General features: G+C 47.2%; 1 protein-coding gene across 2 annotated transcripts in view; it reads left to right on the top strand.

Moving 5' to 3' along the window:
- The window catches only part of LOC140386399 (RNA polymerase II elongation factor ELL), a 173,162-nt gene that overhangs the window by 76,654 nt on the left and 77,850 nt on the right, over nt 1–18,658 (top strand). The window contains exon 3 of one of the 2 annotated variants that reach the window (XM_072468700.1): nt 2,881–3,008. In XM_072468700.1, coding sequence (XP_072324801.1) covers nt 2,881–3,008 — 128 coding nt within the window. Of the gene's footprint in view, nt 1–2,877; nt 3,009–18,658 lie in introns of both variants that reach the window. The other variant, XM_072468699.1, reaches the window with a different exon arrangement.

Below are 18,658 nucleotides of genomic sequence, written 5' to 3'. Positions count from 1 at the left end.
GTTTGGGAACCCATAGTTTAGGGAATTTAATTTTTAAATGCAAGTTAAATGGGGGAAAAACCTGGATGTGAGAAGATGATTACCTTAGATGATTACTGTTCAAAGGATGGTCCATGTTTACTTGAATGGGTAGAGTTAAAGGAGTGAAAACAAAAAACAATAGGTGGTCCTCTCTTAGCTTCGTAATGGAGTAGGTGAGTCTGGTAATATACACTTGCCCCTAATAGAGGTATAAATCATTCATATGGGTCTTGCAGTCAAAGGGATGTTTTGGATTGGATTGGATTTGTTTATTCTCACGTGTACCGAGGTACAGTGAAAAGTATTTTTCTGCGAGAAGCTCAACAGATCATTAAGTACATGAGAAGAAAAGGGAATAAAAGAAAATACATAATAGGGCAACACAACATATACAATGTAACTACATAAGCACTGGCATCGGATGAAGCATACAGGGTGTCGTGTTAATGAAATCAGACCATAAGAGGGTCATTTAGGAGTCTGGTGACAGTGGGGAAGAAGCTTTTTTTGAGTCTGTTCGTGTGTGTTCTCAGACTTCTGTACCTCCTGCCTGATGGAAGAAGTTGGAAGAGTGAGTAAGCCGGGTGGGAGGGATCTTTGATTATACTGCCCGCTTTCCCCAGGCAGCGGGAGGTGTAGATGGAGTCAATGGATGGGAGGCAGGTTTGTGTGATGGACTGGGCGGTGTTCACGACTCTCTGAAGTTTCTTGCGGTCCTGGGCCGAGCAGTTGCCATACCAGGCTGTGATGCAGCCTGATAGGATGCTTTCTATGGTGCATCTGTAAAAGTTGGTAAGAGTTAATGTGGACATGCCGAATTTCCTTAGTTTCCTGAGGAAGTATAGGCGCTGTTGTGCTTTCTTGGTGGTAGCGTCGACGTGGGTGGACCAGGACAGATTTTTGGAGATGCTAACCATCTCCACCTCGGCCCCGTTGATGCTGACAGGGGTGTGTACAGTACTTTGCTTCCTGAAGTCAATTACCAGCTCTTTAGTTTTGCTGGCATTGAGGGAGAGATTGTTGTCGCTACACCACTCCACTAGGTTCTCTATCTCCCTCCTGTATTCGGACTCATCGTTATTTGAGATCCGGCCCACTATGGTCGTATCGTCAGCACACTTGTAGATGGAGTTGGAACCAAGTTTTGCCACGCAGTCGTGTGTGTACAGGGAGTAGAGTAGGGGGCTAAGTACGCAGCCTACTGAAGATAGTCAGTTAGTTTTAATCTCTATCTGGGATATCCCATGATGTGGAGATGCCGGCGTTGGACTGCGGTGAGCACAGTAAGAAGTCTTACAACGCCAGGTTAAAGTCCAACAGGTTTGTTTCAAACACTAGCTTTCGGAGCACTGCTCCTTCCTCAGGTGAATGGTGTTGTAAGACTTCTTACTGGGATATCCCAGGCATATCACATTGCTATGGGGGATAGATTGCACAGTTTATAAAATACTTCAAAGAATAGCAGGAACATTGAGGATAATCAGAGTGAATTCCTGAGTGCTGTGGCACACTTTATTCGGTCCCAGGAGAAGTGAGGTGAACCTCAAGATCCTTTTAATATAGAGGGGAACTCTTGTGTGGAAATAAAAGTGGAATAGGATGTGGTCTGGTGAGATTTTCACTTTTAAAGTATTAAGCATTAATGAAATGTAGTTTTACGTTAGTACCTGTTTTGCATTACCCTTGAACAGAGAAGTCTTTTAAAATTTAAAACTGAAATCTTGTGATGTAATTCTTTCAATTAATAACTGGGAGTTTGAATTTCTTTTTAAAAATTGCTGGACTCCACCGAGATCATAATACTTATGTACAATAGCAGACTTTATATTCCTCCTTTTCCAAGGTACCAGGCCTGAAGAAGGGGTTGGTGGTGAGTTGAGGTATTCGCCTAGTCAACTGGTTGGTGTCCATGGACATCTATCGAATTGGTCCATGTTTCTATTGGATTGGTCCATGTTTCTATTGGATTGGTCCATGTTTCTATTGGATTGGTCCATGTTTATGCTTGACAAATTTCTACAGTGGTTTGCTGTTACCTTCTGTGGCATGGCTGACCGGGAAACTCTCCTGTTCATATTGCCTGCGAGCAGGCTTAGGAAGGATTTATAGGCTGACAGTCAACTTGCTTGGCCACATTATGAACAGGCCTTCCATGGCTGTCATGTTCTGAAGTGAGACTTGAACCTGGAGTTTCTGACCCAGAGGTTGGGACGCCTCCTAAACTTTCAGTGTATTAAAAATTTGGGTCTCTGTTGCCCTGATCCCCAGTGGAAGCTTGCTTTGTACAGTGCTACAGGCTTAAATGTTGAAGTTAGCACTAGTCTGAGGGTTGATTGGTGGATCCAGTGTGTCCGGCATTGCTAATTTGTCAGCAGAAAAATAAAATATTTGAAAAGGTTTTTTCTTCCGTGTCCGTCACTTATACCTGCTTGAATCATTGCATAAGCTGGAATGTGGCACATTTGAAATGTTTCAAGAAGGGAGATATATATTTTTACACAGCCATTTGTGATCTGCAATACATTGTCCGAAAAAGTGGTATAAGCAGTTTCAATAATAACTTACAGAAGTGATTTGAATCAGTATTTGAAGGGGAAAATATACTGAACTATGGGCAAAGCGCAGGGGAGTGAATCTGATTAGATAACTCTTCCTAAGAGCTAGCACAGGCACAATGGGCCAAATGGCCTCCTTTTGTGAAGTATAATTCCATGTTTCAAATGTTGGGCCATATTACAGTCGTGTTCAGTGATTTACAATTTATTCTGTTAATCAGTGGTATCAGTAAAGTATGTTATGTTTACATTTCTACAATTTTTTTTAAAGCCATTGAAGCATGTCTCACTTTTTTTATAGCAGTACATCAAAATTCCTGCTCCTAATTCAGACTGTCATGATGGTGCACGATGTTTTTCATTCTACTTATCGACTGACAGCAAAGACAAGCCTCAAGCAAGTTTTGACTGTATCCAGCAGTATGTTTCAAGGTAAAAAAAAAAGTGTAGCTGTCAAGGCATGATCTTCTCTGCCATTGTTGCATCACGCGAAGTACCTACTGCGCATTGAGTTAAGTATTGCTCAAGTATGTGCCAATTAACTGGAATGTCCAGTTGGCATTTTGTAAACCAGTTTTAAAAACGATGAATTCTTCCACTGATTTGTTTTGCAGGCTCCCCTGGTTCACTTTTACTTGGTTTGTATTCTTGTTGCTCGGTTGTCCCACTGCTTATTCCCTCTTCCCCTCCTTGTCCTCTTGCCGTTTCTTCACAATGAAACACAGGGCACGGACACCTCATTCCTTTTATTGCCTGCTGATTTAGTGCAGATATCTAAGCTAAAAATCATGATTTTCTTTGGTAATTTTCATTTTTTACACTGTATACGTGCTCGAACTTTGTTTGGCATTGGCTGGGTATTTAGAAAGGATAATGTCCAAAAAGGCCACAGTTAACTATTAAAATGTCACTGGTGGATTCCTCCAGTTTGGTTAGCTATTATTTGGAGGTACAGCTTCAGACATGTTTCGGTGGGATATCTAATTGACTTGCCACAATCTAGCTTCCATTGAGGGTTTCAGATTGTAGTGGGGGGAGGGGGGGGAGGTGTGCGCGAGTTAAACTAAACAATAAATATATCCGGGACATTTTTAAATTGTGTGCTACTGCATTTCAAACTCACTAAGTTGTGTTCCTGTTCAATATTGTTTTTGTCCTCCAAAACAATTGTGTAACATGGACCAAAAGAGCTTGCATTTATAAGGTACTTTTCAAATCCTTCAAATGTCTTAAAGTGCTTCACAGCCAATTAATTACTGTGCTTTGGAAGTGAAGTTATTGGTATTTTCTTGCCAAAGGTTGTAGCCAATATATGCACAGCAAGGTCCCGCCAGTCTCGGGCTGTTGTGCGAGGCCAGGCCGCCGATTTTCCGGCCCGGATGCGAGCAGCCGCGCGGAAACGGCAGAGTCCCGCCGGCACCGTTCACCCCTGGTCGCTGCCGGTGGGAACACTGCGCGAAGGGTTGGGGGGCGGCCTGTGGGACGGGTAAAAGCGCTCCTTCACTGGTGGGGGGCCTCCGATGGGGTCTGGCGAGCGATCGGGCTCACCGATCGGCGGGCCGACCACCCCCCCCTTTGTTCCGCTTCCGGCCCCAGAACCCCCGCGCCATGTTGCGTTGGGGCCGGAGCGTTGAAGAAGTCCGCGCATGCGCGGGTTGGCGCGGCCCAACTGCGCATGTGCGGATTGGCGCGGTGCCCATTTGGCGCCGGGAAGGGAGACAGGAGCGGCATGAAGCGCTCCAGCGCGGTGCTAGCCCCCTGTGGGGGACAGAATCGGTAGTCTCCGCGCCCGTTTCGCGCCATCGTGAAACGCGACGGCGTTCACGCCGTCGCAAACACTTAGTCTCCATTTTGGAGAATCGCGCCCATAATCTTGACAATTGACGAGTTCTTTGTTGATGCTCTTCAGTTTGCTTTACTGTCAGCCTGTGAAAAGGACAGGTTATCTGAAGGTAGCTGACCAGGTCAGATTAAGGAAGGGCTGGGTTAGCCAGGTCTTCCATTCGGGGGGTCGCGATTTTGGTTAACAAACGGGTGCACTTCGTGGTGGATAGTACAATCTCGGATGGGGGAGGCAGATTTGTCATGGTGAGTGGTAAGCTCGAGGGGATGAGGGTAGTTTTGGTCAATGTATATGCCCCAAATTGGGACGATGTGGATTTTATTAAGAGACTGCTGGGGAAGATACCTGACCTGGACTCGCACAGGCTAATTATGGGAGGTGAATTTAACACAGTCCTCGACACCGACCTAGACCGGTCATGTTCAAAAACGGGTAAGGTGCAGGCAAAAGAACTGAGGGGGTTTATGGAGAAAATGGGGGGGGGGGGGGGGGCTGCTGCTGATCCATGGAGGGCTAGTCGGCCGACGGGGAGGGACTTTTTGTTCTATTCACATGTTCATAAGGTGTATTCCCGAATCGATTTTTTGATCATGAGCAGGGATTTGCTGGCGGGGGTGACAGACGTAGAATATTCGGTGATCGCTATTTTGGACCATGCCGGACGCTGGGTTGATCTGCAGGTCTGCAAGGAAAGTTTTCAGCGCCCTCAATGGAGGCTAGAGATCGGTTTGTTGGCGGATGAGGCGGTGTGAGAGGGTGAGGAAATGTATGCAAAACTACCTGCAGGTCAATGACACAGGGGAAGTCTCAGCTGCGGTGTTCTGGGAGGCGCTGAAGGCAGTGGTGAGAGGGGAGCTGATCTCGATTCGAGCACATATGGACAGGACGGACAGGGCAGAAACGGACCGACTGGTAAAGGAGATCTTACAGGTAGACAGGAGATATGCGGAGACTCCGAGGGCAGAGCTATTAAGGGAGCGACGAAGGCTGCAGGCTGAATTTTGGGGTGTTGTCCACAGGTAAGGCTGTGGAGCAGCTTAGGAAGGTGAGGGGTGCGATCTATGAGCACGGGGAGAAAGCCAGTAGAATGTTGGCACAGCAACTGAGGAAGAGGGAGGCGGCCAGGGAAATAGGGAAGGTAGTCGACGGGGGGGGGGGGGGGGAACTTGGTAGGAGGTCCGGGAGGGCTATACAAGGTGTTCTGGGACTTCTATAGTAAGCTTTACACCTCGGAACCCCCTGCGGGGCCGGAGGGGATGAGGCGCTTTCTGGATGGACTGACCTTCCCAAAAGTGGGTAGGGATTTGGTGGACGGGCTGGGGGCCCCGATTAAGATCGAAGAAATATTGGGGGGTTTCAGGGCCATGCAATCGGGTAAACCCCGAGGCCGAATGGGTATTCGGTGGAGTTTTATAAAACGTTCTCTGAGATAGTGGGGCCGGTGCTGGATAGGGTTTTTAACGAGGCAAGAGACAGAGGGGTTTTACCCCCGACAATGTCACAGGTCACCATCTCCCTGATATTGAAACGGGACAAAGACCTGGAGGCACACAGGTAGGGCAGTGGATGTTGTCTATATGGACTTCAGTAAGGCCTTTGACAAGGTCCCTCATGGTGGACAGGTACAAAAGGTGAAGTCACACGGGATCATGGGTGAGCTGGCAAGGTGGATACAGAACTGGCTAGGTCACAGAAGGCAGAGAGTAGCAATGGAAGGGTGCTTTTCTAATTGGAGGGCTGTGACTAGTGGTGTTCCGCAGGGATCAGTGCTGGGACCTTTGCTGTTCGTAGTATATATAAATGATTTGGAGGAAAATGTAACTGGTCTGATTAGTAAGTTTGCAAACGACACAAAGGTTGGTGGAACTGCGGATAGCGATGAGGACTGTCAGAGGATACAGCAGGATTCAGATTGTTTGGAGACTTGGGCGGAGAGATGGCAGATGGAGTTTAATCCGGACAAATGTGAGGTAATGCATTTTGAAAGGTCTTATGCAGGTAGGGAATATACAGTGAATGGTAGAACCCTCAAGAGTATTGAAAGTCCGAGAGATCTAGGTGTATATGTAGAATCATGGAAGTTACAGTGCAGAAGGAGGCCATTCGGCCCATCGAGTCTGCACCGGCTCTTGGAAAGAGCACCCTACCGAAGCCCACACCTCCACCCTATCCCCATAACCCCATAACCCAGTAACCCCGCCCAACACTAAGGGCAATTTTGGACACTAAGGGCAATTTAGCATGGCCAATCCACCTAACCCGCACATCTTTGGACTGTGGGAGGAAACCGGAGCACCCGGAGGAAACCCACGCACACACGGGGAGAACGTGCAGACTCCGCACAGACAGTGACCCAAGCCGGGAATCGAACCTGGGACCCTGGTGCTGTGAAGCAATTGTGCTAACCACTATGCTACCGTGCTGCCCACAGGTCACTGAAAGGGGCAACACAGGTGGAGAAGGTAGTCAAGAAGGCATACGGCATGCTTGCCTTCATTGGCCGGGGCATTGAGTATAAGAATTGGCAAGTCATGTTGCAGCTGTATAGAAACTTAGTTAGGCCACACTTGGAGTATAGTGTTCAGTTCTGGTCGCCACACTACCAGAAGGATGTGGAGGCTTTAGCGAGGGTGCAGAAGAGATTTACCAGGATGTTGCCTGGTATGGAGGGCATGAGCTATGAGGTGCGGTTGAATAAACTCGGTTTGTTCTCACTGGAACGACGGAGGTTGAGGGGTGACCTGATAGAGGTCTACAAAATTATGAGGAGCATAGACAGAGTGGATAGTCAGAGACTTTTCCCCAGGGTAGAGGTGTCAATTACTAGGGGGCATAGGTTTAAGGTGCAAGGGGCAAGGTTTAGAGGAGATGTACGAGACAAGTTTTTTTACACAGAGGGTAGTGGGTGCCTGGAACTCGCTGCCGGAGGAGGTGGTGGAAGCAGGGACGATAATGACATTTAAGGGGCATCTTGACAAATACATGAATAGGATGGGAACAGAGGGATACGGACCCAGGAAGTGTAGAAGATTTTAGTTCAGACGGGCAGCATGGTCGGCATGGGCTTGGAGGGCCGAAGGGCCTGTTCCTGTGCTGTACTTTTCTTTGTTCTTTGTTCTTTGCATGTGGGTCCTGTGGCCGATCTCTCGGCTCACTGGAGATGCTAAAATACTGGCCAAGCTCTTGGCGGCTAGGATTGAGGACTGTGTGCTGGACGTTCTTATGGAAGATCAAACCGGGTTCGTCAAGGGCAGGCAGTTGGTGGCCAACCTAAGAAGGCGGCTGAATGTGATCATGATGGCCCCGGGGAGTAGGGAGGCGGAGGTAGTTGTGGCAATGGATGCCGAGAAGGCTTTCGACCGGGTTGAGTGGGACTATTTTTGGGAGGTGCTAGGACGATTTGGATTCAGGGAGGGCTTTATCGACTGGGTTAGACTGCTGTACCAGGCTCCGGAGGCTAGTGTTAGGACGAATAGTACGACCTCTGACTATTTTAGACTGTACCGAGGGACGAGGCAGGGGTGCCGCCTCTCCCCACTGCTGTTTGCGCAAGCAATAGAGCCGCTGGCAATTGCCCTGAGAGCTTCTAGTGGTTGGAAGGGGCTGGTACGGGTGGTGGTGGGGGGGGTGGGGTGGTGGAACACAGAGTTTTGTTATATGCCGACGACCTGCTCTGACACATCACTGATCCGGTGGCTGGGATGGATGAAATCATGGGAATCCTGAGGGAATTTGGCCGGTTCTCGGGGTATAAACTGAACATGGCAAAAAAGTGTGTTGTTTGTAGTCCAGGCGAGGGGCCAGGAAGGTCGACTGAGGGGGCTGCCGTTTAGGTTAGTAGGGGACAGCTTTAGATACTTAGGGATACAGGTGGCGCGGGACTGGGGTCGGTTGCACAAGTTGAACTTACTTTGGTTGGTGCAGCAAATGAGGGTCGGGTTCCGGAGGTGGGATGCGCTCCCACTGACACTAGCGGGGAGAGTGCAGACGGTTAAAATGATGATCCTCCCGAGATTCCTGTTTGTATTCCAGTGTCTCCCCATTTTCATTCCGCGGTCTTTTTCAAGAAGGTCAATAAAATGATTATGGGATTTGTGTGAGCGGAAAAGTCCCCGCGGGTGAGGAGATTGATGCTCGAGAGGAACCGAGGGGAAGGGGGACTGGCGCTGCCAAACCTTAGTAATTACTACTGTGCGGCCAACATTGCTATGATAAGGAAGTGGATGGTGGGTGCGGGGGCGGATGGAGGCCGCTTCTTGCAGGGGCACCAGTTTGGCAGCCCTAGTTTCGGCACCCCTGCTGCTCCCGATGGCACGGTCCTCCACCAGCCCTATTGTGGTGGCGACCTTGCGGATCTGGGGCCAATGGAGAAGGCATGTATCGGGAAGTGAGAGCATCAGTTTGGTCCCCAATTTGCGACAATCACCGGTTTGCCCCAGGGAATATGGATGGTGGGTTCCTAGCATGGCGGAGGGCTGGGATTGAGAGGATGGGGGATCTGTTCTTGGAAGGGAGCTTCCCGAGCATGAGGGCGCTAGAGGAGAAATTTCGGCTGGCGAGAGGGAATGATTTCAGGTACTTGCAGGTGCGGGACTTTCTACGCAGATAGATTCCATCCTTCCCACACATGCCACTTTGGGGGATCCAGGACAGGGTAGTGTCCAGTGGATGGGTGGGGGAGGGGAGGGTCTCAGATATATACAAAGAACTTACGGGGGCAGAGGAGTCGCAGACCGAGGAGCTGAAGCTTAAGTGGGAAGAGGAGCTCGGAGGTGAGATAGAAGAGGGCTTATAGGCGGAGGCGTTGAGTAGGGTAAACGCGACCGCAACATGCGCTAGGCTCAGCCTGATTCAATTCAAGGTCGTCCACCGGGCCCACATGACAGTGGCCCGGATGAGTAAATTCTTTGGATTAGAGGACAGGTGCGCCAGATGTTCGGGAGGACCAGCGAACCATGTCCACATGTTCTGGGCATGTCTAAAACTCAGAGGGTACTGGCAGGGATTCGCGGACGTTATGCACCGGGTACTGAAAACAAGGGTGGTGATGAGTCCAGAGGTGGCAATTTTTGAGGTTTCGGAGGACTTGGGGGTCCAGGAGGAGAGAGAGGCTGACGTTTTGGCCTTTGCTTCCCTGATAGCCCAGCGACAAATTCTGCTGGCATGAAGGGACTGAAAGCCCCCAAAGTCGGAGTCCTGGCTATTGGATATGGCGAGCTTTCTCGGTCTGGAGAAAATTAAGTTCACTCTGAGAGGGTCACTGTCAGGGTTCGCCCGGAGGTGGCAACCATTATCGACTTCTTCGCGGAAAATTAATCGTCAGCTGGGGTGGGGGGCGGTGCGGGAGGGGGGGGGGCAGGAGGGGGGGGGGTTAGGGCAACGTAGATTAGGGGGGTAGTTAGGCAGGTCCTTATTGGAGGGGAGCTGGTTTTTGCACTCTGTTGATTGTTCTTTGCACACTGTTTTGTATTGTTGTTGTTGACTATGCCAAAATGCCTCAATAAAACTGTTTATCAAAAAAAAAGAAAAGGACAGGTTAATCTCTTGTGATGTTGCTCGAGTACAAAAATGGCAAATACCTGTATTTCCCTGTAACTATCTCTGCTTTTATGCTGTTCTTTCATTCTTTGTCTTCCATGTTTGACTCCCAGTTTGTGTATCTGCATGTGCAGCTCACACATTTTCAGCCTCCTTTTGCTACTTGATTGTTTGACATTGGCTGAAGCTTACACCTAAATCTATGACTCCTACACTTGGTCTTAGTCCTGTACCTAATTTTGCATTCTGCTCTTTTGCTAATTGGATATGATAATTCAAAGGAATGCAAGATATCTGCTTTTTCCACCCCTTCTATCAGCAAGTTTCTCTTCTTGCCTCCCCACCCATATCTCAACTTACTCACTCTCACTTAAAAGGTTCTTAGAATTATTGATGATAGAAGGTGGCAGTTTCCACGTGAAGGAAATGCACTTAAGAACCACACCATGGTCATTTCCCAAAGGTAGGGGAGTCTAAAACTAGAGGGCATAGGTTTAAGGTGAGAGGGGAGAGATTCAGAAGGGCCCAGAGGGGCAATTTCTTCACTCGGAGGGTAGTGAGTGTCTGGAATGGACTGCCAGAGGTAGTAGTAGAGGCGGGTACAATTGTGTCTTTTAAAAAACATTTAGATAGTTACATGGGTAAGATGGGTATAGAGGGTTATGGGCCAAGTGCGGGCAACTGGGACTAGCTTAATGGTAAAAACTGGGCGGCATGGACTGGTTGGGCCGAAGGGCCTGTTTCCATGCTGTAAACGTCTATGATTCTATGTTGAAGTATGTTCAACCCTTCTACTCAAGCTTCATTGCGTGCTGGGGGCAGGACACCCAGCTCAAGCTGCTACGTCTAGTTACGCCGTATGCAATATCCTGTGGTTAGATGGCTTTGCCTTGTTCCCTGAACTTGGTCTGCAAACCAGAGGCCTAGGACGCCACCCTCATACTTAACAACAGTGCTCTCCCTAATGCAACGCCATGGAGTTGCCCCCATGCTGACACACACGGTAGCTCCAAAGGGAGAAAAACATCTTTCAACATATAAATGCGCTCTCGTCACCTATCTCGTCACCAAACAGCACCTCGTATTTGGCTTTAAAATGTATGTTTCCCCCCCCCCACCATTGTGTTATTCCAGCTGAGTCCCTGATTTCAATTTTTGAAGCACTTTTGGAGTGCCTTTGCCAGGGTTCAATATTGCCATGTACCGGGCTTGGACCTACTGCCTATTAAGAGCAGAAACAGGATAAAAACGCTAAATAAATTAGAATCACATATTAACTGGAGTTTGTGAGCTGAGAAAATTGGTACCATAAAGCTCTTGTGGAGTTTTGCTCACTGATTTTTATTTTTAACACTATCTGTAGGAACTACTTTATTATCTTGGCCATTTTTATTATGTTTTATTTTTATAGTGAGAGGGTTGTGGTCAAACATGCTGCTTTCAGCAAAGGATTATGATCTATAATTCCATGGAAACCACATGGTCTTGTCAGGCATATGATCTTTAGGATATCTAAAGTAAATCAACGACGCAGCAACGATTTTAATGATATATATGTAGATCTTTTCAAAAGAACATTTTATTATTTTTGACTGGATTTGTCACCAGTTGTCTTCACTCATGGCATTGACTATTATTGTTATTGCAATGAATGCTGTGATTTAAATTTCTACCTGCATTAATTGTGGCATTTTGTTCCACCAATTTTCCTACCAGCCTGTTTTGTTTAGACATTTGAATCTGGTCCATATTTAAGAACTCAGCGACCAACTTAAATGAGTATGCCACCACCGTCACAGACTTCATCAGCAAATGTGTGGACGACTGCGTGTCAAAGAAAGCAGTACGTGCGTTCTCCAACCGGAAACCATGGCTCAATCGCGAGATTGACTCCCTACTGAGGGACAGATCTGAGGCGTCCAAGGCAGACGACCCTGACCTATACAAGAAATCCAGGTACGACCTCCGCAAAGCCATCCGGAATGCCAAGAGAGAATATCAAACCAAGCTATAGTCACAGACAGACTCTCGGCGGTTGTGGCAAGGACTAAACAACATAACGGGCTACAAAACGAAGCCGAACAGTATCTCTGGCAGCAGCGCACCCCTCCCCGATGAACTCAATGCAATCTATGCCCGGTTCGAGCAGGTAACCAACAATCCGCTGGCGAGTGCCCCAGCAGCCCATAATTCACCCATACCCACCATCACAGCTTCCGAAGTCAGATTGGCCTTCCTGAAAGTGAACCCTCGGAAGGCGACGGGCCCAGACGGGATCCCTGGTCGTGCACTCAGAGCCTGCGCGGACCAGCTGGCAGAGGTATTCACGGACATCTTTAACCTGTCCCTACTCCACTCCGAGGTCCCCACCTGCTTCAAGACGACCACTATCAGAAGAACCAGGCAACATGCCTCAATGACTACCGACCAGTGGCCCTGACTTCAGTCGTAATGAAGTGCTTCGAGAGGTTGATCATGAAGCGCATCACCTCAATACTCCCAGAACGCCTTGATCCACTGCAATTCGCATACCGCTGCAATCGGTCCACATCAGACACCATTTCCCTGGCCCTACACTCATCCCTAGAGCATCTTGAAAACAAGGACTCCTACATTAGACTCCTATTTATTGACTACAGCTCCGCCTTCAGCACCATAATCCCAGCCAAGCTCATATCAAAGCTCCAGAACCTAGGACTTGGCTCCCCACTCTGCAACTGGATCCTCGATTTTCTGACCAACAGACCACAATCAGTAAGAATGAACAACAACACCTCCTCCACAATAGTCCTCAACACGCGCCCCGCAAGGCTGCGTACTTAGCCCCCTACTCTACTCCCTGTACACACACGACTGCGTGGCAAAACTTGGTTCCAACTCCATCTACAAGTTTGCTGACGATACGACCATAGTGGGCCGGAGATTTGGATGAGTCCAAATACAGGAGGGAGCTAGAGAACCTAGTGGAGTGGTGTAGCGACAACAATCTCTCCCTCAATGCCAGCAAAACTAAAGAGCTGGTAATTGACTTCAGGAAGCAAAGTACTGTGCACACCCCTGTCGGCATCAACGGGGCCGAGGTGGAGATGGTTAGCAGTTTCAAATTCCATGGGGTGCACATCTCCAAAAATCTGTCCTGGTCCACCCACGTCGACGCTACCACCAAGAAAGCACAACAGCGCCTATACTTCCTCAGGAAACTAAGGAAATTCGGCATGTCCACATTGACTCGAACCAACTTTTACAGATGCACCATAGAAAGCATCCTATCAGGCTGCACCACAGCCTGGTATGGCAACTGCTCGGCCCAGGACCGCAAGAAACTTCAGAGAGTCGTGAACACCGCCCAGTCCATCACACAAACCTGCCTCCCATCCATTGACTCCATCTACACCTCCCGCTGCCTGGGGAAAGCGGGCAGTATAATCAAAGATCCCTCCCACCCGGCTTACTCACTCTTCCAACTTCTTCCATCGGGCAGGAGATACAGAAGTCTGAAAACACGCACGAACAGACTCAAAAACAGCTTCTTCCCCACTGTCACCAGACTCCTAAATTACCCTCTTATGGACTGATTTCATTAACACTACACCCTGTATGCTTCATCCGATGCCAGTGCTTCTGTAGTTACATTGTATATGTTGTGTTGCCCTATTATGTATTTTCTTTTATTCCCTTTTCTTCTCATGTACTTAATGACCTGTTGAGCTGCTCGCAGAAAAATACTTTTCACTGTACCTCGGTACACGTGACAATAAACAAATCCAATCCAATCTCCTTTTCGATCTCTTGAAATACGCAAACTTAGATTTTGGTTTCGGAAGATGGGCGGGTTTCTCCGAACCACCGCACCAGATTTCTGGTGTGGCACGCCGTCAGGATTCTCCATTTCGCCGGCTGGTCAATGGAGTTTCGCATTGTGGGGCAGCCCCTCGGCGTCAGGAAACCCCCAGGCTGCCAGCAAAACAGAGAATCCCGCTGGCAGACAATTCAGCCCTTGTGTAGTTTTGGCCTCAGTTTATTCGCTGATCGTTGTTCTGCCTTATTTTCTTTAGCATTCTGGTCGTGTTTAATTTTGACCACACTAAGGTTTTCATCTGAAAGTAGTTAATTTCCATTTCGATCAAGAAATTGTAATTTCTTCATTTTATCCATCTCTTCACAAATTACAGCAAGGATGTCACTTCCACAATGTATAGCCTAATAGACCTTGCGTCTGACTGCATAATCTGCCCAACTATTTTGCCTCCAGAGCCAAGTGAAGCCAATTTCTAGGCAAACGTATAAAAAAAGGACAGTGAATGGCAATCAGCTCATGTGGCACAAGACCAAATATCTCAGCAAATGGGACAGTGGCCCATGAAAGTTTATCCAGTTTATTCAACAGTGTTGTACATTGAATTAGATTCTATTAACAACATTCAAAAAGCTACTGGAGAGTAAACCTGCAATTTGGGAAAACTATAGTTTAAACTTGAAGCACCACAGGAATAGAGAGGACGAAAAGGACTGACTGGATTGCTCCACAGAGAGCAGGCATGGACTCGTTGTGCCAACTGGCCTCCCATACCGTAATGACTATACATCACAAATGAAAAATTAAACTTATAACTAAATGAACAATCTTTGTAGATCTATCCGGTAACTGGGCATCCGGATATACCTGTTCCAGGATTGTTTTTGTTAATAGATCTGAACAAGTAACTTCTCCAACATGTGGCTTAGGCTTTTATATGGTGCAGAATTAGGTGACCGTGTCGGTTGGTGGTCATACCAATCTCAAAAATATCACTGGGAGCATTGACCACAATAAGATTTCTTCAATGTGTGATTCAGGCCCGTCTTAACTCCAGCAGTGTATATAATAATAATAAGACACCTTTAATAAATTGGAAAAAATATTATAAGATTGATGGTCTCTTTTATTTTCATTTTTATGAGGTGTGTCATGCATTTTCCATTGCCTCATATTGTCCCAAGAATGGGTGTAAAAGATATTGAGGGAGAGTTGTGTCTTCCCATTTATACATGTCTGCCAAGCTCACAGGTTATTTTCTTGAGGATGTGCAAGTATGAGGTCTTTTGAGCAGTCGCAAAGCAGTTGTCTGTTGGGGCTGTGTAAGGCAGGAGAACTTATAGTTAAATCTCCACCGGGAACTTGACATCTGGGTTCCTTGTGGTCTGCTAACCTTGCCTCAACTCTCCAGCATGTGAGATGATTTAAAATCCAGCCCATTGTTTCAATCTGAAGACTTTTTGTCAAGGAAGTATTGTGATACAAGTGGAGTGTTTTGAATTCATGTGGGGTTCAGGATGCCATCACGCCACTTGTGGATTTTAAGCCTGGTGATTGAGCCATGTATGACATGGGGGCACCATTTTCCATACATAACACTAATTCATGCGCTTTTTCCAAAAGAGAGCACATTCATCAGTCAGGTTTGGAATGCAGCCCCATCTTTAGTCATTCATTTTAGTGATCAATTCCTGCCTTCAAGAATAGAGCGTGAGCACTTAAGATAAGGCATCTTCCTAATATTGGTTTAAATTTGTAATGTTTTGCATGAAGAAATTTCAGTAAGATGTACAGGTTAGGTGTTGGATTGGCCATGATTCACAGTCACTTCATTGCAGTGTTAATGTAAGCCTACTTGTCACACTAATAAAGATTATATGATTATATTAAAAATTGCACCTTAGTGTCCAGGAATGTGCACGTTAGGTTACAGGGATAGAGTGGGTACAGTGCTCTTTCGGCAGGTCGGTGCAGACTCGATGGGCCGAATAGCCTCCTTCTGCACTGTAGAAATTCTTTGATTTTATGCGGATGGATGTCATTATGTTTATGATACAGTACCCACTGCTTATACTGGGTGTGTTCGCACCAGTGGTAATGCTGTAAATATGTTGACATTGCTCATCTACAGTCATGTGAAACACTATGTTATGAGAAGGTGCTTTTTGAAGATACAATTTTGAATTTTTCTTTTGCTGGCTGGATGTTTTTTTAAATTGGGACCCTACACTGTACAAACTGCACAGACCTTTGCAATACACACAATTTGGTATTCTACCAAGTGGGATGAAGACAGACACGCAACCCCCTGGAAAATATGAAAAACTCCATCCCATGCCAATTCATACAACCCTGCGTCTTTTCAAATGTTTCTGTGATGAGATATCAAAATACAATTATCTGTTCTGAAACAATATTTGCAGCGGATATGAACTAATGGAATTTCTCTGACATATACTACCAGCAAGATACTTCACTGGCTTCACCAAGCAGGAGAATAGCGAAAAAGACAATACTGTACTGAGCACAGGATGATTGAAGCTGTGCACTTGTTCTTTGTCTCTCTTTCCGTCTCTCTCTCTATCTCCCTCCCTCTTGGACATGCTGTGCCTGATTTGCAAAGTGGTAATTTGGAGAAGTAAAACTGACTGCGAACCAAGATCTTTTTTAAAAAAATGCAAATCTGCTTCATACAACTATACCCGGGAGGACAGCTGAACAAAATGGCCACAACATTGTACCACCACATCGAGACCAGCCAAGGAACAACTAACCGTATACTCCTTTGTTTTATCTTTCACCAGCAGTAAAAAAAACAACTTTAAATCTATCCTCTTACTCCACCATCTGTACTGGTGTGTGTATGTTTGTAACAAATGACTGTAGAATTGGTAGTTGCATTTTACCGTTTTTAGCTCAGGAAATGGTTTCATAAAATTTATCTTTTTGTTTAACCTATGAAAATCTGACTGAATAATTCTTTACAACCTTAAAACGTAGTGGGACTTTACAAAATCGGTGAAGCACATCCTCTCTAAATTATTTATGATTTAAAAGACCCTGTTATGGTCAAACCTGGAGTGGAAGAATTGACAGAATCCACAGAATGCCTACCGTTCAAAAAGGCCATTTGGCCCATTGAGTCTGCACCGACCCTTTGACGGTGCACCCTACCTAGGCCCACTCTCCCCCACCCTATCCACTAACTTTACATAATCTGCACACCTTTGGATACCATAGGGCAATTTAATATGGTCAAACCATCTAACCTGCACATATTTGGACTGGAAGGAAACCGGAGCACATGGAGGAAACCCAGGCAAACACTGGGAGAACGCGCAAACACCACACAACCGGTCACCTAAGCCCAGAACGGAACCTGGGTTCCTGCTGCTGTGAGGTAGCAGTGCTAACCACTGTGCCACCATGCTGTATTGCTAACCACTGCCACGGTGGACCTACCTGCTACGTGAACAAAACTCCATACCGTCGTACCTTAGACCTGACTAAGGACCGTAATGCCAATCTCACCTTGGACGCAGTCATAAGGAGTGAGGAGCAGAACCCATAAGTCTGGAACAGCCATTAGCAGATGGAATATTTCAGCAAGGTCCAAAGAAGAGGAGAAAATGCACAAATCCTAACTTTATCAAGCAGCAATTTCAAACAACCCAAAAGCCTAAATAGACCACTGAATTTCAGTTGCTGGGAATTATTGTTCATGATTTATTTTTGTTAACACATATATTCAGAACAAAGAAAAGTACAGGACAGAAACAGGCCCTTCGGCCCTCCAAGCCTGCGCCGACCATGCTGCCGTCTAAACTAAAATCTTCGACACTTCTGGGGTCCCTATCCCTCTATTCCCATCCTGTTCATGTATTTGTCAAAATGCCCCTTAAACGTCACTATCGTCCCTGCTTCCACCACCTCCTCCGGCAGCGAGTTTCAGGCACCCACTACTCTTTGTGTGAAAAAACTTGCCTCGTACATCTCCTCTAAACCTTGCCCCTCGCACCTTTAATCTAGGCCCCCTAGTAATTGACCCCTCTACCCTGGGAAAAAGTCTCTGACTATCCACTCTGTCTATGCCCTCATAATTTTGTAGACCTCTATCAGGTCGCCCCTCAACCTCCGTCATTCCAGTGAGAGCAAACCGGGTTTATTCAACCTCTGCTCATAGCTATTGCCCTCCATTCCAGGCAACATCCTGGTAAATCTCTACTGCACCCTCTCTAAAGCCTCCACATCCTTCTGGTAGTTTGGCGACCAGAATTGAACACTATACTCCAAGTATGGCCTAACTAAGGTTCTATGCAGCTGCAACATGACTTGCCAATTTTTATACTCAGTGCTCCGGCCAATGAAGGCAAGCATGCTGTATGCCTTCTTGACTACCTTCTTCACCTGTGTTGCCCTCTTCAGTGAACTGTGGACCTGTACACCTAGATCTCTCTGACTGTCAATACTCTTGAGGGTTCTACCATTCACTGTATATTCCCTAGCTGTATTAGACCTTCCAAAATGCATTACCTTGCATTTATCCAGATTAAATTCCATGGGCAGGACTCTCCCGCAATTGGTGGGATGGCCCGACGCCGGCGCGAAACACTCCGGCATCGGATCACACGGAAGTTGCAGAATCCTCCGCACTTCCCGGGGCTAGGCTGGCGCCGGAGGGTTTGGCGCCACACCAACCAGCGGTGAAGGGCCTCTGGTCCCGCGCATGCGCAGAACCGCCGGCATGTTCTGGCGCATGCGCAAGAGGTTTCTTCTCTGCACCGGCCATGGCAAAGCCCTACAGAGGCCGGCACGGAAGGAAGGAGTGTCCCCTCGGCACAGGCCCACCCGCAGATTGGTGGGCCCCGATCGCGAGCCAGGCCACCATGAGGGCCCCCCCTGGGG

This window comes from Scyliorhinus torazame, chromosome 12, assembly GCF_047496885.1.
Source record: "Scyliorhinus torazame isolate Kashiwa2021f chromosome 12, sScyTor2.1, whole genome shotgun sequence".
NCBI classification, from domain to species: domain Eukaryota; kingdom Metazoa; phylum Chordata; class Chondrichthyes; order Carcharhiniformes; family Scyliorhinidae; genus Scyliorhinus; species Scyliorhinus torazame.
Note: the sequence above shows the minus strand (reverse complement) of the source record. Positions and strands in the feature narration are given on the sequence as shown.